General features: G+C 47.0%; 1 protein-coding gene across 1 annotated transcript in view; it reads right to left on the reverse strand.

Moving 5' to 3' along the window:
* The window catches only part of MYO18B (myosin XVIIIB), a 1,710,199-nt gene that overhangs the window by 342,779 nt on the left and 1,341,489 nt on the right, over positions 1-25,931 (reverse strand). Inside the window, exon 37 of the mRNA XM_078665559.1 lies at positions 3,483-3,599. Coding sequence (XP_078521685.1) covers positions 3,483-3,599 — 117 coding nt within the window. The remainder of the gene's footprint in view (positions 1-3,482; positions 3,600-25,931) is intronic.

Here is a 25,931-nt window from a genome sequence, read left to right on the forward strand (position 1 = left end):
GCCAAAATATTTTTCTTCTGTCGCATATCACTGACGATCCTTCCAAATAAAATGCACGCCAATGTGCAAGCCATTCCTATTTATCTGGGGGACAGAGACTGGTAGGACCCCTGAACCAGTATCCAGTTGAATCACACTGGGACTCACCATAGTCCGAGCATTGTTGGAAGTCAGCCTGTGAATACCAGCTTTTACAACTGACCATGCTAGACCAGCCACTCCAAAGAATTTATCTCCTCAGAGGTGGGGAGCTGACACAACCATCTCCCCCACTATACTGGAACTGATCAATGCCTCACTTGCCACCACTGGAGTGGTCCCCCCTCCTTGGAAGAAAGCGGTGGTGAAGGCACTCTTAAAAAAGCCTAACCTTGACCCCAACTCCCTAGGAAACTATCACCCCATCTCACTTATCCCAGGGATCAGTAAAATAGCTGACAAATAGGTTAATTCTGTGTTGTCTGCCTTCTTAGAGACCCACAACCTCCTCCATTCGTCACAGACTGGCTTCCGACCACTTCAAGGTACTGAAACGGCCCCACTATCTGAAGTCGAAGAATCTAGAAAATCTTGCACACTGGAGGTACCACTGTCATCATCCTCTTAGACCTCAGTGCCACCTTCGACATGGTCAACTAACAAATTTTGGCCCACAGGCTTACAAGATTGGGGGTGACCGGGTCACGTTGACATGGTTGCATTCCTTTCTGGACGATAGATTCTTCCAGGTCTTTGACGCTGAGGTGACTTCAAAACAGATGCCTCTCCGCTGCAGAGAGCCTAGGGGTCATTCCTGAGCCCCACTCTATTTAACATTTACCTGAGTCCATTAGTGGAGATTGTACTGCCTTTTGGGTACACATAGTGACATATGCAGGCGACTCACAACTCATGGTGGGACTCAACCAAGCAGACTATTCCTCCCCCAGCCTCTCTCCCTGCTTGAAAGAGGTAGCCAAATGGATGAATGTCTCCTTCTTGAAAATGAATGGAGAAAAAACTGAGATGATGAATTTGGGGAACTCGTCTCTATTTGATCCCAAAATAATGTGGCCGACCGACGTGGGCCCCGTTCCAGCCCCCAAGACCCAAATAAAAAGCCTGGGTGTATGGCTGGATCGGGATCTGACTTTCAAGAACCAGGCACGTAATGTGGTAGCCTCATGCTATTGCACCTTAAAGATGCCCCACAAAGTCCTTTCACTCATCCCCTTTCAGGCAATGAGGCTCATGGTTCAGGCACTCTTTCAATCACGTCTGGACTATGGGAATGCCCTTTATCTTGGGGCCCCATGCACTACCCTTACAAAACTTCAGACAACTCAAAATTGGGCAGCCAGAATCCTTCTGTACATCTCAAAGTGCCAATCGGCAAAATCCGTCCTGAAATCTCGCCACTGGTTACCTATCAAGGAGATAGTTTATTTCAAAGCCATGTGCATTGTACATAAGTCTTTAGCCGGAAGGGGCCCTTCTATTAAATTTTCTATTGTCTGGCCCTACCGTGCTAACAGGCGCCTCCGCTCAGACAGTCTACATCTTGCTGTAGTTCCTAGGATCTGGAAAGCTAGAAGCGGGGGACGTCCGTTCTCATACAATGCCACCAAATTCTGGAACACCCTCCCTCTTTATTTGCGCAAGGAACCCAATCCCCTTGCCTTTAGTAAGTCGTTAAAAACCTGGCTCTTTCCCTAGTTTGGTTGGTTCTCTATTGCTTGCTGCTATCAGCGCTCAGATGCCCTCGGGTGCCATGCGCTTAATAAATGTATTTTTCATTTCATTTAATTTCAGAAATGAGGTAAGATGCCACTGAGTTATATGTTGTATCAGTATGCAAGGCCTGCTTGACATGAACCCCTACCAACCTCTCCTCCCCTTCTTCACTACCATCATTCACAAGTCATAAACAAATCTAATACAAATGTTGATTTGCACAAACACAATACACTGGGCAGACTGAGTTCTATGTTCCACACCAACAGTTGAGAATGAGCAATTGTAGGGTTCCACCACATATAAATACTTAAACGGTGCAAGGCAATGCCATCCCCTACAAAGCATAAAACCGTAACTACAGTGAGAGGATTTGTGCTCCATATGCTGCAGAATTAATGGGCTTCAGATCCCTCAGAACTAGAAAATTTGTATGCAAAGTTCTCAGGGTGCAATATTTATTACGAGGGGCAGCCATTCGCATCTATTCATCTTTTATTGCATTGAGCCGAGCAGGAGAGGTAAAGGCTGGGGTTTAATGGAGATGGTGACAGGCACTACAGTAGACCCGATGGAAATGTGACGGCTTCATCAAACCCACTGTGCTGTCCTTTTTGTCTTCTGATATGATATTAGACTACTAAACTTCTGACCACGCTGCTAGAATACACAGCTTGTATATGGTAATAGCGTTGTCATACATAATGAATTGTTTCATCCATCACATATGGTGTCTAGCATTAAAAAATATATCGAATATACAAGAAGGTGTTGAACTGTATTTTAAAATAATCCACATGACTCCATTTTGATTTGCCATGCTCTCAGCAACCTGTTGAAGAATTGCTTTCCACGTCCCTGTTGAAACTTGCCCAACCCTCCCTGCTCCTTGTGGTCGAGCCGATTCCGAGAAGCTGCCTGTGTGCCTCACCCCCCAGTTGTGCCAGAGACTCAGCCACATCCTGTCCATTGTTGGTACCTCAACCTGTCACGACCAGCTGCCCTGTGACCACACCATCTGATAGAGGAAGCACGAGGCTGTGCACTGTGACCACACCAACTAATAGAGGAAGCACGGGGCTGTGCCCCGTGACCACACCATTGAGCAAGGGAGCCCGAGGCTGTGGACATTGTGCAATCAGAGAACAGATGTCCCCTAACCACGATTGCACCACAAGACTGACAAAGAACTTGTCAGAATGAAGAACTTATCAAAATGTGGAACTGTGTATTGTACAAATGGGCGTGGCTAGCGCTATCAGAGAACAGATGTCCCCTAACCACGATTGCACCACAAGACTGACGAAGCACTTGTCAGAATGAGGAACTTATCAAAATGTGGAACTGTGTATTGTACAAATGGGCGTGGCTAGCGCTATAAATATATGTTAGCTGTGGAGTAAAACAGGAGTCTCCGTAGAATTGTCTTTGTACCATTCTGGGACCTCTGTCCTTAGCTCGAGCTAATAAATAACTTACTTCCCTCCATGGCTGGTTGTCCTGGTCTCTTTGGTAATGTATGACTTGAACAAGGAGAACCCGTAGATTCTAAAGTGTGCCCTGCACCACTGGCTTTGACTCTCCTAGTGGGGGAGAGGTCTCCAAAAAGCCGGTTCTACAAAGGCTTCAGAGCCACATGAAACAATAATGGCAATACGTCACCATTTCAATACATGGACAAACTTGCACACAGACATACTCCAATTTTACATTCAATATCAATGTGATAGTCAGAATGTTCCTCCAGCCGCACTGGCCCACCACCATACCTGAGCAATGAGTGCCTTGTGCTTCTTCATCAGCTCGTTCAGGTCCTCCTGATCTTCATCCGTGCGCTTCAGAAGGTCTGCTTTCTCACGCTGCATTTGGTACAATTGCTCTTCAACCTATTGCAGAAGAGTTATTGCAAATTGAATTATCAAGAGTTACACCTTTAGAGAATTTGTATTTCCTACATTTTTTACAATTATTAACACAATGTATAGCTTTGAAATAGTTTGTGTACATTTTTTACCGTATTATAAAATGTCTTAAACTGTTTATGTGCCCATCAGAATGTAATGAAATGATCTAGCAACCAAGTTAAAATGTAGGGCAGAGCTTGCCTATCACATGGGCTGTAATTTAAGCATAACCATTTGAAGTACTAATCCTCCACATGTTAAATATCACAAGATTTGCAGTATTTTTCTTTAAATTTTGTAAAAAAAAAAAGGGAAGTCCAGTTCCAGATAGACAAGTCATTATGCAAGATCATATATATTTATCATCTTAATGGGGAAGAATTGAGCTCCAACAAGCTGCAGAGCACAAGCGAGGAAGCACATACTGTAGCAGCTGCTGCTTCAGGATTAGCAGTTTATAATCCACCCAGAAAGTGATTATGAAAAGGCCACCACCCAGGAATGTGACAGAATACTAGAGATTACGGAAGATGAATACTATTTCATCCTGCGAGTTCTGCACCTGGTAGTGGATTTCAAGCCCTAATTGTGACTTTTTCCTCCCACAATATTGGCTTGGAATACCACCTCAGGATTATGGCCCACACAGCTCTCTATTTGCCCCATGCTCTTAAAATCCTACAAATTAGCCAAGAGGATTGCATTCATGCAACTCTACCTCAAACGTTCATCAGGAAATTGCATTTGCTGCCTTGACGCTATCTAAAACTACAGCCGTTCCTGAACTCACACTCTCGACATTCACCTCCGAACTCCTTTTTCAGACCAATGCATGGGAAGGAAACAGCACTGCTGGGCTTGTGGAAGGGGGATCTAGAATGGGTTGATCAAGGGACTCCTTGTTTCTAGGTTCTTTTGGATATCTTTCTGCTGCCTTTGACACTTGGACCTTCCTGCTCTGATTGAGAGGTTGTGACTGATGTCAGAAGTTTCCTTAGATAAGGCTTTGTTTGGTTCATTCTTGCCGTATGAGCAACAGTTTATTAAGCTACAGTCTAGTAGCATTCTGGGATCACTCGGCATTAACCACTTTCTCCAGTGCAATTCAATATATAACTGACCCCATTTTTGGATGTATTGAGGACTTCAGTATGGTAGTATTTGTATACGTGGGCCACAGAGAGTTATACATCAAAATAACAGTTCCCTTCTACTGACAGTAAATTTTATTAATTTGCTTGAACAGTCATTTAGAGTCAGAGTCAAAATTAAAAGCTTGGAAATATATCGAGCCTCAAATAAAATATTTTTCATCTGCTCCCTACTCTCAGCAAAGCACAGATGGTTACTTAGACACTAGGTGCAGCAGTAAATTCACAATTACAAAATTGCAATGCACTATAGTCTGGGTTCATAACTGTGACTGGTGCAAAATGCTACATCTAGGCATACTTTCGATCTAAGGATTGAAAAGGAATTATCTGTCAGTTTACTGATTTTCCTTACATGAGTGCCACATAAGATAGTATACCAGTTTAATTAAACTCGTGTCTAATGTTTAAGTGCCACCACACCCTTAACGACTTACTGCCACGCTACTGTGATATAAACCAGCCCATTCACTCAGGAACTTTAGCTAAGCTTGACTTGTAGTGCCTTTACATTAAATGATATTGACAATTCTCATTCCGACATTCTAAAGCATGAATTTTCTTTACCAGGAACCTACTGTCTGGAGAGTCTCATAAAAGAATTAACATGAACTAGAAGACATATCAATTGTAACATAATCTGATTAATTCTCACCCTGAAATAGACCTGGAATGGACACACCAGCACATAGAGACTCTCGAATATTGGAAATTATATCAAATTATTTTACCTTTTTACGTTTTTAATGAATATTTTTAATTAGCTCAATGAGTGTCCGTGCATGTGACACCCAACACATAACCAAGAGACTGTAGCCTCAGAAATATTAGAAAAAGTAAGAAATCATTTTACCTTCAAGAGCATAAATGATGAGGGGCGGTGGGTGTTTGTGTGATTGCTTGGACTCTGAAAACAATTTGAGCAGTGGAGCCCAGAACAAATAGTTGTAAGTGGGCTAAAGACAAAAGGGGGAGAGTGTGAGATGGCATATGAAGGGCAGAGTAAAAGTGAGTAGAACAGCTGAGGCATATCCGGGATGAGAAAATGGCAGATGCAGCTTAGTGTGCTCCGTTGGGCCACGGCTCTTATTCCCCTTATTCCCTTCAATGATGGGCCACGGCTCTTATTCCCCTTATTCCCTTCAATGATGGGCCCCAGCATGCACCACTAAGTGGCTCCTTTAGCCCCTGTGGTCTGTGTAGATGATTGCCAGCTCCCATGGCGGGATCAGTGATGACCGATCACAGATGGAGACGGGGCTTACTGGGAGTTGGTGCGACCTGCTGGGCATCAAAGTGTGTCGGGACAGCAGGCACAGCTACTGGGAGTGCAGGCTGCCGTTGAAAACCGGAGGTGCCCTCCCCACCTAAGGACAGGCACAGGATTGGCCCATAGGAAGGGAGGCACACAGTGGCGTGACCCACCCAAGGCCTTCTTTCTCCTCAGGACTTCGGGGGGGGGGGCATCGGGACTGCTTCCGCCTGTTGCAAGGGAGGCGTTGAGCGAGGAAGGTCCCCTTCTCTCATTGTGCTGCTGATGGGAGAGGCTTCCCCCATCCCATCCCAATCTGCGGATGGAAGGCCTCAGTCAGCCATTGGAGGACTGGCACCATGCTGGCACGTGCTGGCAAGGGTCGAGCCGCTGAACTGGCACCTTCTTGCCCTTATGCAGTGAGCAAGACTTGCACGAGGACTGACCCTCGAGGGCCAGTCCACTTGCATTGTGGGATTATTGTATCCCCCTCTCAAAGAGCGGGAGGCTGCTTGAGATGTCTGGACAAATGGGGCGAGTGGGCCCCCCGAGTGCCAATGATGCGAAGATGATAGGGGCTCCTGCTGATCCCCCACTCCCTCTGGCTCTTCATGGATCGCATTAACACCATTGACAAATGGGCAAGAGGAGAGACACTGCTTGCACCCCAGTTGCTCATGTCCCTATGCAAAATGGATAGGCTCAAGCCACCAAAAGCACTCTCCTGGCTGCAACAGGCCGCCCAGGGGCAGAGGAAAGGGCTGCACAAGAAAGGGACGATTGAGAGGTGTCATCAATAGCCTCTAAACACAGTGAACTGCTCGCAAGCTTCCATAAAGGCAAAGATTGACACGGTGGTGATAGAGTTGGGCTTGCTACCAGAGGACAAAAAAACCTGTGGGAGAGAATGACCCAAGAAGAGGCTTCTCTCAGACATCTACAACCTCGAACAGTGGATCCAAAGAGGCAGGTTTGGTGCATGAACAATCGGGCCGCCTCAAAATCCTGGAAGGCAGGGCAGAGGACACAGAGGGTTGGGCCCAGCATAGTAACATAGGCGTGGTGGACCTGCCTGTGGGTGCTGAGCAGCAGGACATGATCACTCATTTGGAGGGTTGACTGTGAAGGGATGTCATCCCTGATGGACTGTATACTTTCTTTTCCCTGGAGCAAGCTCACCGGGTCATGTCAAGAAGGAAGTTACGAGGGGCACCACAACGACCAGTGGTGGCGAAGTTCCTGCACTTTTGTGACAAGGGCACCATACTTTCCGTGGCCAGACAAGCAGCGCACTATACTGTATGAATCAGCAAAGTGATCATTTTCCCAGACTACACCCTGGCTCTGCAGAAGCACAATGCATCTATATTGGAAGTGAAGAGAAAACTCAGAGACATGGGCTTGAACTACACCCTTCTCTACCAGTTGTGAACTGAAATCACCCACTAGAGCGAGTCCCTCTTCTTCAGGGAACCTGTTGGAGGTTTGGGTTTGGTGGGAACACGGGGGGCCCTCACAGTCCATCACTTCCTAGAAATGGTTACCGGGATCCAACTGCCAGTTCCGGTGCAGAGGCCGGAGGTAGAGGGGATTTGGGGACGGAACAATCGCGACCACTGACAAATCCCAGGATTGACACTAGAAGGGTTGCAGCATTGTGGGCTGTAGCAGAAATCTGGGACCCCATCTCTCTGAACTCTTCAGAGGCTGGCAGCGAGAATGACTCTAGAGACATTCTGCATGGCACAGATGATAAGGCCCAAAGCCCCTCAAGCATCACCCTGCAGTCTGCAGAGGAGCAGATGCAACTTTGACCCCAACTCCTGCTGCCAGCAATATTGAATGTTCAGACATGGGAAGGGGTTCTGGGTGAACTCATGCACCTGCCTGATCTCGGGGCCCAGCTTTGCTATCCACAATTGGAGCAGTTCCTCAGTGCTCACCCCAACAGGTCTTAAGTTGGTTTAGTAATGTTTCAGTATGCTTTTATTCTAGTTCTTAACCTATTTTACGATCTACCTGAATTTTCTCTAGGCACTTCTTTCCTTCTTTATACTCCTACTCCACTGCTCTCTTCTCCTATACAAGTCTGTACCCCGCCTGTGGGTCCCTTCCAAAGGTTCACATTTGTTTTTGTTACAAAAATGGGCAGGGTTAGGTTCGCGACTCAGCCCAGGGAACGGAGTTCTCGTTGTGGGCTCTTATGTTCGCTGTTTGCGAGAATTACCAGGTAGTTGCACATTCTGGAAGGCTTAAGGGAATCCGTAGAACACTGTGGTCATATGTACAGGTTCGGAGGCCCTATCTCAGGACGGCCTGGAGACACTGGAAGGGGACCCGTAGTGCCACCCACACTTCACCTACCATGACAGGGCGATATACCACGATACTCGGGGGCAGATTTACTACTTCTGGTGCATCTCTGCTAATCAGCAGGGATACGCCAGAAGAGTTGCGATGCATCTGCCCACCCGTGTGTCACCACAGATGCGCCGCATTTACAATGCGGTGCACCGTGGCGCACGGATGGGCAGATGCGTGTCGCATCCCCTAGCGGAAAGGCAGCGCATTGCTGGAGTTGCATTGCAAGTGCAACGCAGTTCCAGCAATGCTCAGGGTGGCCCTATCCCTAATATGCTGCGTCAATCCTTACGCCTGCTTCATGAATGCGCAGGGTTTTGACGCAACATGGCCGTAAAAGTGACTGAGTAAAATCTTGTAGATTCCACTCAGGCACTTTTCCAGCGACGGAACACCCCCCCCCTCTGCAGGAACGCCCACATGTGTAGCAGGTGGCATCTCCCTAGATGCGTCACGTTGTAAATAGCCTGCAGCATGGCGCTGGCTTTGCACCGCTGCTGCATCACAAAAGTGATGCAATGACGGCGCAAATCTGGCATAAGGGACTTGTAAATTTGCCCCTCAGTGTTTAATTTTCTCACATAACACCGGTGGGATGGAAATACTGGCCAAATGCCAACTCATCCAATCGCACCTGGCAAAGTGTATGGTGCATGTAGCTATGGGACCTTACCCATTCGATCCTTTACTGCCAAGTGGGAATGGGGTCAGGGTACCACCATCCTAGATTGCCAAGCCTGTGGAAACAGTAATGAAACTGTGGAACATGTCATATTCTTGTGCCCGGCCTACTCGTTTTGTAGGAGATGCTGTATTGTGCAGCTCTGTTGGAAAATGGAGCACAAAGAGGCCTGAGGCTACTGAGGGGAGACAATTGTAAAGTGATGCTATTTGCACTCACATGATATCTGATGGGAGTGTGGAGGTACGGGGAAAAATCGAGATCTGTTCAGCGGTGTGCTATTGAATGATTAATGCATTTCCTGCCTTGACCAGTATGCCGAGTCAGTGCCAATCTGTTGCACACGGGCCTTGGTTGCCCACCCCCCTTCCCCCACAGGCGTAACGAAAACTGAGGGGGCCTCCCTGCACGGTACGGAGAGAGGCCCCCTCCGGGCTCAAACATGAGCTCTCGGGCCAGAGTGCAGTGCCGAGGGGGGCCATTGGAGCTTGCCCCTCCCCCCCCCCCCGCACCGCGTGGGCTGCAGGGGCCTGTATTACGCCCCCGTCTCCCCCCTCCCCACACAAACACACACACAACACAACATGCTGTTATAGTCCCTGTACTACTAACAAGGCCGAGGGGCAAAAATGCCTGCGAAACATTGTCTGTTGTGAGTGTTGAGTTGCTATTTATGATATAGATGCTTTTCAGATGTGTAAAGTTTTGTCATCAGTCTAAACTTTTTTAGCTATATACTTAATGAATCTCTTATTAGATTATATTTTATATACTGTTTTTAGGGTAGTTTTATTTCAGTTTCTTAACCTCATGAGGATATCTTCCCATTTAGGATGTATTTCCTGATCATATATGTATATTCATTGTTTGGTCATTTTGCACCATATGTAACAAACACTATTGATGTAATGTATTTTGTTGTATACCTATATTAGAGTATACTCCCCAAAAGCAGGTCAAACAGCGTATCTGCGCTCCCTGGGGAGTCGCTGGAATGGACAATAACAGGGCCCCTGTGGTGGGAGCGGACTTCAATAGTGTTGTAGATATTGAACGGGAATGCTCACACCCAACGCTGCACAGCTTTCGATGCAGCAGAAGGCTGCCACCTCGCTAACTTGGACATTCTGTAAACTGAAAAAATTCATCCAGAGCTCACAGTCACATGCAATCCTAAAAGTAGTAGCCAGCAATCTTCTTACAACCATTTCATCTGGTGCAATAGTGTTCTGAGGTCAAATGGCCAAATGGCTTGACAGAGCCCAAATTGGCTGCTACAGAAAAGTTGTCACTCTACCAAATTCCACAGCACATCCATAATATGCCTAGAATTCAATTTAACCTCACAACAGTTAAAGTCAAGTGCAAGGTACACCGTTTATTGCCTGAAACTAAAGCAGGCGCTCTCCGGTTCACTAAAATACATCCGTTGTCCAGCAAATAATGAAAGCAAATTGACAAGCAAGGGTATCTGGCTAGCTCTCTGAAAGATATATAAGTTGAAGACATATGGATCTATGTCCTTCCGGCTGGAATTACAGAAAAACTACTTGTTAAGCAAGTAAAAGTAATGTCACACAATCAAGACATGCAAACGCTGAAAGGAAAAGCCCATGGTAACTGGGCTCCCAACCTATATGATCCCGGTACCCTGTCAATTTACCTATCTTATTCATTGGTAAAGGCTTTTAAAACAAACCTAATGAAATTAAGATTTGGCCTAATCATTCTCAAAGATTATTTGTATCGAAGAAGAGAAGGGGACAAAAGCAGGCTCTGCAGACTGTGCGCAGGAGACGATGAGTCCCTAACACACGTAATATGCATTTGCAAAAAATTGCTTTCGCACCGGAGATTTTGTCTCCACCCTCAGAAGAGGGCACTAAATATTTGAATGTGCAAGGAAACTATGCTCTGCTGCCTTAAAGGTGTGGCCACACAGCTATCCATTTCTCCTTCACGAAACCCGCTGAACACAAGCGCACGCTCCGGACCCCCCACAGAATCTGAAACAATGTTTTCCGAAGAATAGCTCACCAGCACTCCTCCCCTACTACGACTGACACCGACACAGCGGCAAGCAACCTCCACCAATGGATAAACAACTGCGCCACCACCCTTGCCCCCCCTCCCAAACACCACAAGACGATACAACAAGAAAGTCAACTGGTTCACCAAGGATGTCCGCGAATCCAAGTGCTCCTGCCGACGACTGGAGAAGTGAAGAAACAGAAAACCCCCAGAAGCACACTCCGCCTACAAAGCAGCCATCACAGCACGCCACCAACTCATCAAATCAGCAAAGAAAAGCTTCATGCAAGACAGAATCCTCTCCAATGCCATCAAATCTAAAAGCAAAACAACCAGCGTACCTCCCTCCCAAGGACTCTGTAACAAACTTAGCTCCTTCTTTCACCTCAAAATCAAGATGCTCTACGACAACCTTGACGACCAAGACCATGACACCGCCTCATCCCCCAGTCCCAACGACGCCATCCAACAGACCCTTCTCACCTGGAGCCCTCTCACCATGGAAGACACCTTAAACAAAATGAAGAGCAATCACTCCAGAGCACCTACAGGGCCACCACTGCCATTTCACCCGCACTACGCCAAACTATCAATTGTCCTCTCAAGACCGTCACATTCACCAATGACTGGAAAGACGCCAAAGTCAATCCTCTCGTAAAGTAGCCCTTCGCAGACCCGATGGATCTCAAGAACTTTGGGCCCATCTTTCTGCTCCCTTTTGCCGCCAAAGTCATCGAAAAGGCCGTCAACACCCAGCTATCACACTTCAAAGAAACCACAAACATCCTAGACACCTCTCAATCCAGATTCTGTAGCAACCACAGCACAGAGACCACCCTCATCGCCGCCACTGACGACATCCGCGCCCTTCTCGGCCAAGGCCACAAGGCGGCCCTCATCCTCCTGGATCTATCGGCAGCTTTCGACACCGTCTTCCACAGAACACTAACCACCAGGCTCCAGGACGTCGGCATCCGAGGAATAGCCTTAGCCTGCATCCGATCTTTCCTCTCATGGTAGAATACAGAGAATAAGACTCCCGTCCTTCCTCTCAGAACCGACAGAGATCAGATGCGGAGTACCCCAAGGAACCTCCCTCACCCCCACTCTTCAATATCTTCATGGCCCCACTCGCAACTATCGTCAGAAACCACAGACTCAACATTGTCTCCTATGCTGATGACACCCAGCTCATCCTCTTCCTCACCAAGGAACAAACATCACCAGGCGCAATTTCCAAGAAGGGATGAAAGGCATTGCGACCTGGGTGAGCAACAGCTGCTCAACGCAGAGAAAACAGAAGTCCTCATCCTCTGCATTGCACAACATCCTGTAGCCCCCCGCCCTTGGAAACTCACCCACCTCAACAGACCACACACGCAACCTCGGCATCATATTTGACTCTTCACTCACCATGAATCACCAGATCAATACCGTATCCATCGGATCTCTCTCTTGCTGTTCCATTGTTAGCTTCAGCGCGGGGACATGCCGCGATGGCATTACTGAGCGCTTTACAAGCTTTTTATTATTATTATTATTATTATCCTCCACATGCTTTAACACCCTTCATATACATCGCAAGTTGTTTAAGAGGATCCCCGACTCCAGGAAAACCGTCACCCACACACTCATCACCAGCAGAAAGGACTACGGAAATGCTGTCTACGCCGGAATCAACAAAAAAACTCCTCGGCAAACTCCAGACCATGCAGACCGCCGCTGCCAGACTTATCCTCGTCATCCAACGACATGACTAGATCACCCAACACCTCCACTGGCTCACCGTCAAAAGAAGAATAACCTTCAAACTGCTCACACATGCCTACAAAGCCCTCCACAACACCAGACCCCAATACCTCAATGCTCAAATCTCCTTCCATGCCTCCAAGAGAAACCTCCCCTCAACCGACCTCACATTAGCCACTGTCCCTCGTTTCTACAGGACCAAAGCAGGTGGAAGATTCTTCTACTACCTCGCAGCCAAGACTTGGAACAAACTCCCCCATCACCTCAGACGAAGCCAGACACTGCACCAGTTCAGAAAGAACCTCAAGACCTGGCTCTTTGAATGACCCCAACAGAGCTACTCACATCCCCCTCCTTCAGCCCCTTGAGACCGTCACGGGTGAGTATTGCACTATACAAAATCCCCATATAAAGGGCATTGCAGTAGTCCAGTCTGTAGTTACAAGTGTCTTTGCAGCAGCTGGGGCAATAAAAGAGCGAATCTTCCTGATCATCTTTAGAATACCCCAGAAAGTGGCCGAGAGATTATTGATTTGGCTGACAAATGTCAGTCTATTATTGAAGATCACGCCCAGATTTTTAGCCTTGGAAACTGGCATCGGACTATCGCCCAGGTTAGCCGGCCACCATCTCGACGACCAGACGGTCGTCCAAAAACACAGTAACAAAGTGAAAACACCACAAATGGATACCAATGTAGTTTAGAAAAATAAATCATCTTTATTTAAACCAAACAAGACCTAAACAAAAAAAATCCAACATACATGTAACAAGAATATGACTTTTAAAACAGTTACTTCACAAATAGCACTTATAGAAACAAATAGCTCCATATGGGGCTATTACGATGTCCCGTATTAGCCGGAGAGAACTTTGAGACCCGACGTGCTGATTGAGAAACTAACACACAGAGTCGGCAGACACCGTAGTTACTCTCGAAGAGGATGGCAAGCATCCCGTGCTGGGACCCGCAGCGATTAATAATTATGATATTTTCCCGCTTTTACGAGGAGGTTATCCAGTCCCCTTGATGCTTCTTGGTGACCACGCACTTATGGGAATATTAGATCTCTATTCACCCTTGTCCTGAGGAGGCCAAGATCCCTGGAGGCCGAAACGCGTCCGTGTCAACACGCCATTTTTCGACAAGAGGAGTTAGTTTGAAACGTTGTACTTATGCGAACATGTTTTGTTGACCACAATCTAAAATATTTTCATTCACAAATCTGTAAAATCGATTGTGTTGGTACACTTCTGCCTCTTAGTGGACCCCCTGAGCAAATAGGGAGGCACTTGATTTGATTTAATAAGTTGTTTGTTGGGTGTAAAAAAGAAAGAGAGATAAAAAAAGAATTGCCTCTATATATTAGAGTGTGTTTTTTCCTGTTTTTTTGTACTTGAGAATGTGTATATAGATAATTTTGGGAAATTGAGATATATGTATATATATGCATTTGACATGATATAATGTAAATATAAGAAAAAAGAAAAAAAAATGTTTACTTTAAAACACGGATTACTACAAGTAAAATAATTAGTAATCACGACAATGATCATGTATGTGTTCTTCTGTATATAAAATATTCAAAAATTAAAATTGCGAATTGGGTTCCCCCAATCAGGAAATTAATATTCCTTGATTTGTATAGGATCCTTGGTATCGATCCCTCTCAACCACTTCGTCTTTTTGAAAGCATTACGATGTAATGACAGGCATAAATCCAAAGTATGGCACCAACCACAAGGTGCACGGGCCAGGCACAGAGTCACAAGGACCTACAAACAACAGTACCTTGGAACAAAGTCCACAGACGATGCATGGCATCCTAGAGGTGAGATGACGGTGCCAAGGCGAAGCTGGTTAACTTCTGCCATGGGGGAGGAGAGGCTTCGGGTACATGAGGAGGCGAGGCGTCGAGTACAGGACAGAGAAGTTAGGCAGAGTCGGCGGTGAGGTGTAGGTTCTGGTGAGGCGATGCATGGTCGAAGAGTTTGTGAAGTCACCCTCTGCGGTTATTGGCTCAGCAATAACGTGATGCTGGCGGTGATGGCATCAGTGTGAATGCGGGCGTTAGGAAGGTCGATGACTGCAGGTGTCAGCAGATGTTGAACGGCGTCGGAACTGTGATGCAGGGCAGGCGGTTCGTCAAGCACTTCATGAGTTGTGCCACCGGCCTCAGAGCAGGTCGTTGCATCAATGGTATCATCACTGTCAGTGTCAATGATGGCATTGGAGTTGTTTTTCTTGCTTTGCAGCACCAACCACATAATTCTCAATGGCCAGGAACTGGCTTTGGCACCATTTTGAATACAGGAGTCCCCAGAGGAGTCCAGGTGCTGGTCAGGGATTGCAGGTGAAGTTTTTCTGTCCCTGAGACTTCAGAATGGAGGCCAGCACACACAGGCTCTTGGAGATTCTTCTTCAAGCAGGTTCACAGCAAAGTTCCAGTCTTTGTCCTCTCCTTGGCATAAGCAGCAACTGCAAGCCAAACCAGCAAAGCACACACAACAAAGGGACAGTACTCCTACTTACACTTCTCCAGCTCTTCTTCTTGGTAGAGGTTCTTCTTGAGTCCAGAAGTAATCTAATTCTCTGGGGTTTAAGGTCCAATACTAATAACCCATTTTCTCTGTATTGTGGTTGTGGCAAGGGTCTTTGAGCCCAGTCCAAATCAGTTCTGTCCTATCTGGGGCAGCATGACCACAGGAGATGGAGACAGCATTGTGCAAAAGAGACACTGCCTATTCAGGTGCAGGTGAAACTCCTCCCACAACTCTAAGTGCAGCCAAGGTCTATTCAGCCCAGCTACTAGTCACCGAGGAAAGGCAGGACACACCTCAACCCCCCTTGTGGTTGTCTACAGAGAATGGACATCCCGAGCTCCTGTCAATCCAAAACCAGACAGTCAATACACAAACAGCAAAGGCACACAGAATGGTTAAACAAGAAAATGGCTACTCTCTAAAAGTGGCATTTTCAAACACTCAATTTAAAAACCATCTTCCTAAAAAGATGTTCTAGTAAATTCAGAGAGCCTAAACTCCATTTCTCCACCTTGTCCCAATGGAAAGTTATACTTGTAAAGGTGTTACAAAGGAACCCCTGTGTTAGTCTATGGGACAGATAGCCTTTCAATAAAGAAAAACAAATTTGGCAGCAGTTCTCTATCAGGACATTTAAAACACACCAGCACATGTCCTACCTTTTGCATACACTGCGCCCTGTCCATGGGAGTACCTTGGGCCTACCCGAGGGGCGCCTTACATGTAAGAAAAGGGAAGGTTGAGGCCTGGCAAGTGTGGGCACTTGCCAGGTCGACATGGCAATTTAAAACTGGGTGTTCAGACACTACAGTGGTAGGTTTGAGATACATTTACAGGGCTACTCATGTGGGTGGCACGTGCAGTGCTGCAGGCCCACTAGTAGCATTTGATTTACAGGCCCCGGCACACTCAGTGAACTTTGATAAGGACTTACCAGTAAATTAGATATGCTAATTAGGGATAACCAATCATATATACAATTTATCCAGGGAGCATATACAATTTGATATTGATCAGCAGTGGCAAAGTGCCCACTGCATCTATCAAAAACAAAATTCATCATATAGTCAAAAAATACAAGAGGTAGAGGTAAAAAGTGAGGGGGAACCATGCCAAGGATGCCAAGTCTAACACCCTTGAGCAGGGTGCGCTCCACCCACGGTCCCAGCTGGGACGTATGGAGAGTGAGCTTAGGTGCTTGGAGATCCATGCGGTCTCAGAGGTGGACATCTGAGGAGAGCTAGTATGGCAAAGAATGGAGCACACAGAGACGGACCCGTCTAGCCCTGCATGATCACAGGGAGTACCTAACATAGTCCCGCACAGACGGTGACTGATCAGGGCACCTGCTCATGAATCTGTTGCACACAGAATGCATCACTCAGTAATAACAACCATAAAGCACCCGGAGGGCCACTATGTATATAGACCGGCGGATATCGTGGTGGTGTTATCTGACTACTACAACACCCTATGAGGCCTGGCCCCCAATGAGAGCACAGACCAACTGGACTCCTTTCTGGCTGCAACACCTCTGGCCGTCCTCACTCCAGAGAACAGGCAACAGGGTCCCATCATGAAGGGTGAAATAGCCCTGGCAATTAAACAATTGGTGACAGGGAAAACATCACTTATCATCCCTGGTCCACCCAGACCAGAGAGGCTTTATCCCTGGAAGAAGCACCTCCTCAAACTGACAGCAGCTACTCCATCTTATAGATGGCCTGCCGGAGGAGCCTCACAAACCAGTGCTGATCTTGGTTGACATGGAGACGGTCAATGACAGTATTTCCTGGGCCTACCTTCTTTGCAGTTCTCCATTACATGGGGTTTGGAGCTGAACTACTGGCTTGGATTTGAGTATTATATGCAGCCCCTAAAGCACGACTCAGGGTGGGATGTGAATATTCAGAACAATAATGGATATACTGACCCACCCGCCCTGGCTGTCTACTGTCATGGATGATATTTGCACAAGCTATGGAACTGTTGGTGTGCCAGCTGTGGTCATGGGGTTAGAGCTAGGGACTGGGGGTCAGCAGCGGAGACACTGGACTGGTGCCCGTAAAGAAACTACTGGGTACATTTGAAACATTGTCTGGACTGTGCCTGAATGGCTCTTCCCACTGTCAGACCTGCACGCAGCCCTGATGATGAGCAACAGGCCCTATCCGGTCCTCATAGAAGTAGGTAGCTGGGGTCCTGGTGTATCAGCACTCAGAGGACATTATCGAGGGCAATTTGGGCAGAGTGGTTGCCTCACTCTGAGGGTTACTAGCCTTCTGGTGAACACTGCCACTTTCCCCTATGGGAAGAGTGCAGCTAGAAGAAATGGTTACTCTGTCCCAACTTATCTATGTGTTCAGCAACGTGCCATTAATCCTACCCCACAGAGTTCTCCGATCTGAGCAACTGGCTTTCTGAACTGATCTGGGCCGCTGCCTCGTGGCTTTGGAGAAACTTGTTGATGGCTGAGGGAAATCTGGAGCACCAGACTACGAGTTACATTACATGGCATGCACACTACAAAGATGTGGATAGCCCTAGATGCACCTCTCAAGATGGCCAATATATGGCCTCGTTTAATGAAGGTGGGTGTACTCTATGACATACTGGCAGTGGGCCATGGGGTTGAGCACGCACCACTTTTGATAAGAGTGGCTCGGCATTGCTTGGCACACTACAGGCAGAGTCTGCATGAATGATGGCATATTTGTCAGTTCTGCCCCTGTGGTGCCTTCCGACATCCGCCAGGGTTGGGTGGACAGCACATCAGTTCCAGTGGTGATGTGCCTCCATTGTGGACCTGGTCCAGTTCTTTGATGAGGGGTTTGCCCTCTCGTTTGAAGAGCTCCAAGCGATGTACGCTGGACAGTTCTTGACACATGCAGCACTCAGGGGAGCCACAGGTGAGACATGAGGAGACCCGAGCTAAGAGTCATACGTAGACCCGGTACTGCCGACATGGAGCCACATGCACCTCAGGACCACTAACATATATGAGGCACTGATCAGGTGACAGGTAACGCCCCAGTGGCCTGAAAAATTGCTGGAGCCAGGACATGCAGATTGCCCTAACAGAGGCAGACTGGAACAAAGTCCTGAGCTACGTCTCAAGGGTCATGACAAATGCACGGTTGAAGTTGCTACATTATAACTATGTCCACCAAACATACTTCAACCCATAGTGCCTACATCAGATGATCAGCACACTGACAGACAAATAACGACTGTGCAGAGCTGAAAATGCAGACTTTTAGAACATGACATGGCAATGCCTGCTACTGCATCCATTCTGGACTGCAGTGTGCACATATGTTACAAACGTTATGGGCCGGCAGCACATCCATACACCTAAACATGCCTCCTCGGTCTGATGCCCCGTCCCGAAGTGGACAAAGTGGGAAGCAAGTTCACAGACTTGGCGCTAGCACTGATGGTGCAAATGATAGCGATACATTGGAGGGCAGACTTAGGACTACTGCTCGCAGTATGGCAGACCAATGTACACTGCTGGGCAAAAGCAGAGGATGACGTAATGCAGCGATTCCGCTGGCAGGCGGTAGGAGCTATCCACATCATAGGAGCGGACATGATACTACTCGCATTAAAACCTGACTAGGGCAGGTGATAGCTCTGAAGGCGCTATGACTGGGGGTGAAACCGGGTGACCGCTCTGCAGCTTGGGTGGCTGGGAACCAACAGGCGACTTGTGGGGTGGACTGGCGGAGTTTTGATATGTAGTATGGGGGCCCATACTGTCTCGGCCTGGAGGGACTCTGACTCCACACTTTTTCTCCAATCCTTTCACTTCCGGCCACACCCGGGGGACATTGGGACGCACTCTACCAACAGTTTACCCAACCCACCCACTGTCTGCATTAGTGAACACGGACATTCGAGATCATAACACACCCAAACATTCCATACCCAATGCTGAATGATTGCCTGCTTGAGTACTGTATCGAACCAGTAAATGTCTTACAACTGTTTTCCCATTGTATACCGCCAAAACTCAATAAAGATCAATTGGAAAAAAAAAGTGAGTCGAACAGCTTAGAAAGAAGCTAGACAAGGGAAGGAAGTAATAATTGTGGAGGTTCTGTCAATAAATGGGGAAATGTACTTCATCTGTTCAAGCGAAAACAGGCAATTTGAGTGTTCAGATGGAACCCGAATAGAACGGTTTTAAACTTTTTTATGAAAATGGCCAATTTCTTCCTGCATTTCAGGTCTTTGCGAGTAACTGAAAAATCTTCTGAGGCTTGAAGTATGCTGATTGCAGCATTAACAATAGTAGTAGTACAAGCTGTAGAAATATTAGTAATACGAGTGGAATTGCATGGCCATTAAGATCTTCAACAAAGCTAATTTGGATAATTCAGCTATTTGGGCTGAGGCACATAATGTCTTCCTGCACTAACACACTGACTTCCGTTTAAGCATATTAACAATATGTCCCAATTGTATAACTGCATTGGCAGTGCATGCAGTGCTAAATAATACATTGATCTCATGATGGAGATGGATAGATTGAAATTTGGAAGAATCTAACACGATTAGGACATTTTAGGCACGCTACTAACTTTGGTACAAATATGATATCCTAAAAACAGTGCACTGGTAAATTTAGGAAATATTTGGTTAGGTCAACTAGGATAAACTGTGCAAATCCCATTTTCCATGGGTGCCCACTAGCACCTTTAAATATGTAATTTATACAAAGCAAAAAATATTGGCTGGCTCTGAATCTAAAGTGAGAGGACTACTAATTGGGGGTAGACAGTATTTTTTCATTTCAAACAGTAATTCGTATTTTCACTGGTCCACATCTGCCTTGAGTCTGTGAAAAAAATGAGGAAGAGGTTGGTGGGGCCTGCGGCGGTTTGGAATGACATTACATTATGCTTTAAATACAATGCCTGGCCCCTATACCAGGGACTGAGCAATGGTGATTACATGAGGGAGGCCCCTGTTGTGCTTCATCTGCTGCAGCCTCTTCAAATGCAGCCACGGTAGACGCATGTGGTACAGTATCCTTCCCCAAAGGAGACAGTTGATAATTAAATGCAGTGAAGGGTAGTAGAAGAAAGAGGATTGGGCATTAGGTTCCTTCTCATTCAGAAAACCCAATCCTCAGACTTCCAGACAACCGTCAGCACTTTAATTAACATTCGTCTCCCTTCGTGATAAACACTGCAATAAGAAGGTGTTTTTTGGCATTCATTTTCTTGTTCCCTACCCATGGTACAAAAAAGGTCATAATAAATCTGAAATTTGCTTGTGGATTGAATTGCAACTAAGATATTTTGGGGGGCAAATATTTAACCCCGCTCTACTACACTATTTTGGAAGATCATACCCATACAGGTCTCCAGTTAGTTATAACTGCAGTGTTGCATACATTGGACTATTCATAAGACTGTCCTAGAGTTCAATTTTACAAAAGGGAAGGTGAGAAGTCTTGGCCTAAGCAAGCAAGAACATTTTGGCTAAAGTCTTCAGGAAACCAAAAGAGGGTGTAATTCAGTATAGCTGCTTGGGTACATAGACAGAGAGAAAACAACACTGCTCCCTTTCCTTGAAGCTGCAGCCCAAACATGGGAGGCTTAGAGTCTGATGTATATCTCCTGGCAGAATTGATACTGCAGTACAATGGCAACGGAGTACCTTTACCGCCAACATAATGGTCTGACTGCCAAACTCAAAAGTGGGCAGACCTTTAGTGTAACGACCGTGGAGACTACTCCATCCTTGCTATGGTTAGACTCCTACAACACACAAGGGAGTAAGGGCAGTTGATGGGTATATCCCCCCCACCTAACTGAGATAGGCAAACATACCAGTCAGTTTTCACAATCAGGAAAACTATGGCTGTAAGGGGCAGTAAAAAACACAAGATACCCCCCTCGCAATGGGAGGTGGCTCACGTGGCATGGAATTCATTGTTTTTTAATTGTCAAAACAAAACCCTGTTTGGTGTTTTGTTTTTGAAAATAAAATAAAAGTAACTTTACCGAACTGCTCCGTCATGCTTGATGAGCCACACAGCAAAGTTAAAGTGCATTGATTGGAACCACAGTGACAGCGGTTCCTTTCATTGGATTAAATGTCTGCTGGCTCAACTGACACTTATAAATGTAGCTGTCGGAACTTGGGGCCCGATGTAGGTAATCCCAGATTACCGATTCTTAAATACCGAATCATACCGATTCGGTATTTAAGAACAGGCAAATGGGATGTAGGTAATTTTTCGTGAAAAATTACCGAATCAGTAAGTTTCGGTAATTACCGAATCGGTATTTACCGATTCGGTAATTGACATTCATTCCTATGGGCCGATTCGGTAATTGGGGGAAACATTGAAGGGTGGCAGGGTGTCACTTTGACACCCTGTTGCACCCCTCAATTGTGTATGGGTGTACATGTTGCAGACATACATGCCCTAAGGGCATGTAAGTCTGCAACATGGCACTGTTGGAAAAGCAAAAAAAAATGCCTTTTCAAAGGTTTTCATTATTTACCACCAACTTCTAGTTGGTGGTAAATAACGAATCCTAAAACGGGAAAAACACTCATTTGAGTGCTCCCTACATTTCAGATTCTGTAATTTACCGATTCGGTATTTTTAAGAATCTGTAATTTACCGAATCCTTGAATAACGATTCGGTAAATTACCGAATCTGAAATCTACCATCTACATATGAAAATCCTAATTCCGGTCGGTAGCGGCCGAAATTCAGTAATTTCGGCCGTTACCGACCGGAATTAGACTTCCTACATCTGGCCCTTGATCGCCCTGGTGGACGACGGCCTGACCGCCAACAAATGAATCAGTCCCTTAGTCCTTTTTAACAAAAGATATGCTGAAATGTTCTATGACCCTTTAGAAAGTGCATACCAGTCACAATATGTCCGAAGACTGATGCATGATGCACCGATCTGCACCGCAGGACCTCTGTTTTATATGGCCCTAATTACTGCAGTTAGTGGGAGCTTGGGTTATTGGCCAAGAGGAATATTAAACACATGTTAATAATGAAACCATATTATGCAGTAACATTGGCATCCCCTACTTCGTTTTTTGGTGCTTTATGATATAGCAGAATATTAGTCAGTAGTTATTTGTAGTTGGGTCCTTGAAGCTTTGAGCTTCAAGGGTTGACTAAAGCAGTCCAGCACAACCCTCCTTGACACAATGAATAGAGAAATGTTGGCTTTGAGCTCTCTTGAAATATCTTTCAGGGTTTTAGGGATCCCAAGAAGAGGTGTCAGTTCATGGAATACAGACGAGGGCAGTTTCCTTGATTGAGTATTGAAAGTAAATCAATAAATGAAAGGAGCCAGATTAAACTTTCTAGATTTCTTTGTTGTCAAAGGTTAAAAGATTTTTGTGATATAATTTCTCTTAACCTCAGTCATTCCGTCATTACACGTAGAGACTATGGGGCAGATTTACAATAACTGGCACATCCATGCATATCAGCAGGGATGCCCAGTTATTGTGCGTCACGGCAAACACCTCTTGCGCCACCATGGATGCGCCACATTTAGAATGCGGTGCACCATGGGGCAAGAACAGACAGATGCGTGACGCATCTGATGCCGGAAAGGCGCCGCATTGCTGGAGTTGCGTCGCAAGCACGTCCCAGCTCCAGCAAGGCTCGGGGTGCCGCTAAGCCTAACATGCTGCGTCAATCCTTACCCCTGCTTCAAGCAGTCGCAGGGTTTTGACACAGCATGGCCCTAAAAGTGACTGAGTGAAATAGTGTAGATTTTACTCATCCACCTTTCCGAGGCGTTCCTGCACCAGAATGCCCCCCCCCCCTGCACCGGAACACCCAAATGTGGCGCAGGGCTTTTCAATGTGACGCATCTCCCTAGATGCATCACGTTGTAAATACCCCACAGCATGGTGCTGGCTTGGTGCAGCCGCTGCATCACAAAAGTGACGCAACACGGCGCAAATGAGGCATATGGGGCTTGCAAATCTGACCCTATATACTCTACTGAATCCGTCCACCAACTGGGCTTTTTAACACAAGAGGTTATTTTAACCTTTTGTTAGAAACGGGACCCCCGGCCGGCCACGGCTCACGCCAAAGTCAGTCAGGGATCGCCATTTCTAAGTCAGGGCAAGGGAGTTACACCCCAAGATAACCCCTGCTCACCCTCTAGGTAACGTGATGCGAGCAGCAAGGCTAATCTCAGAGGCGATGTGTAAAGCGTTTGCGCGCGCACCCCAGCGACAACACCCTAGGCCCACCACAAAGGAAACTCCACACAAGGTTATATCAAAAATAGCCTTTGTATTATAATAATAAAAACACATTAGATAACACACACACTTTACAATGTGCCAACAGGCACGGGCAAGATTTACAAGGGATTATGTACAGGACAGGGCCACCTGGACCACTGTCAGGGGTATGCACTTTTTAGAAATAACACTTGTAGGTATAACACTTAGCACATAAACATATAATGACTGTAACACATAAATAGTAAATGTAGCATACAACCAGTAACTACTGGTAAAGGGAAAATACCTCCTACGCCACCCTAAACACTGTAGGGAAATCACGCAGGGAACTAGGACCTTATCATCAGGACCTATGGAAGGAAAACCATCACCTAAGCAAGTCACATTTAGCAAAGGGAAGGAAACCTAAAATAATCACCTAAGCAAGTCACATTTAGCAAAGGCAATAAAACATCAACATTCCTCTAAGCAGGTCACTTTTAGCAAAGGGAAATAAACCATAAACAATTACCTAAGCAGGTCACTTTTAGCAAAGGTAATATCAAACAATCCTCTAAGCAGGTCACTTTTAGCAAAGGGGAATAAAAACATAAACAATTACCTAAGCAGGTCACTTTTAGCAAAGGTAAACATAGACAATTGCACATGAAACATTAAAACACATTCAGAGGTGCAGTTAGAACATTTGCACAGAAATCACATAAGCAGTAAATCATAAATTGCGCAGGGTGCATGTAGCACAACACTAGAAATGTCCCTCAGGCCAACTGGCCTCGAAAGGGGCTGAAATGCCCTGAGTCTCAATGTCAGGGAAGGCTGCGCAGGCAACCAAGAACACAAAGCCTAAACGTAGCAACTGTCCACTAAGTGCTGGACAGTTGTAAATAGGGCTGGGCAACGTTGGAGCCTCGTGGGCTCAAGAACACTGGTGGGGAGACACAGCGTGGGAGCCTCGGGGCTCTAACCAATTAGCTGGCTGTGTCCCCCTAGAGCCTCTCTGGCTCGCAAAACAAATGTGGCACCGTAGAGCTTCAGCGCTCTAAACGATAACTGGCACCCAAGCCTCTCTCAGGGCTCAAGAACAATATGGGCGCTGAGCCTCTCGGGGCTCAAGGAACAATGGGTGGGCACAAGAGCCTCTCAGGGCTCGAACACAGGAATGCCCCTGAGCCTTCTCTAGGCTCGCTGAACTACAGTGGGCGCAGAGCCTCTCAGGCTCAAGGAACAAAGGACCTGGCCCCTCGAGTCTCTCGGGACTCGTCAGCACAAGGGCAGGCGCGTTGGAGTGGCCCTCTCCCAACGGGGCCGCTCGAGGAATCAAAAAGAACCCGCCCCCGCACTCACCGGGACTTCACTGGTGCTGCGGGGGGCGGGACACACTGCCGGCTTCTCCTCTCCGGCAACGCAGGGCTCCTCTCCACTTCGGGGAGCCTCGGGGATGGCCGGCTGCTTCTCTGCTCTGCTGCGGGGGCGGGACTTCCGGACGGCCCGGGCTGCGCTGTGATTGGCCGGACACGCAACCACTTCCGGCTCGCTTTAGATAGGCAGGCGGGGTCCCATTATCCGAGGAGTGGGCTCCCTCGTGATAAATTAAATATCCAAGGACGGGGCAATGCCGGGTGGGCACCGGCTTCCAAATTAAATATAAAGCGAAGTAGGCACTCGCTATGCCGAAAATCGGCAAAATAAAACGGGCAGATGCCGGGTGGGCACCGGCTGCACAAAAAGTGCTCCCAAGCGCTAGGCACCCAAAATGAAGCGCTTTCAAGCGCCACGGGCTCAAATAAAGCACTCCTCAGCGCTAGGGAAATAAACAGCGCTCCCCAGCGCTAAAGGACAGGGAACAGCGCTCCCAGGCAACAGCAAAGCTCCAGCAGGGTCTGGAGGCAGGCAGGGGTCAAGGCAGGGCCAGAGCCAGCACACTGGGTCTCCAGGCAGGGAGACAGTCCAAGTGGCGGTCCTCCTGGCCCCAGCAGCAGCAACAGCCCCCTCTGGCAAGGATCCTGGAAGAGAACAAATTGTAAGGGGACACAGCCCCTTCGTATACTGTAAATTCCTTTGTCTTCAGGGTGCAGTGGGGGGAAACCAGTTGCAGCTGGCTGGGGAGTACCCTTGATGGCCCAACCACCCCTTTCATTCACTGGGGAGGCTTGGGTCGTTAGACAAACCACAGGGGGGCGGAGCCAGCATTGTGTGGGGAAAACCCCAGCCCATCAAGGACCCAGGTGCACTCCTCCCACACATCACTCATGCTGATCTCACACTCACCACCGGGCAGATC

This window comes from Lissotriton helveticus, chromosome 11, assembly GCF_964261635.1.
Source record: "Lissotriton helveticus chromosome 11, aLisHel1.1, whole genome shotgun sequence".
Lineage (NCBI taxonomy): Eukaryota > Metazoa > Chordata > Amphibia > Caudata > Salamandridae > Lissotriton > Lissotriton helveticus.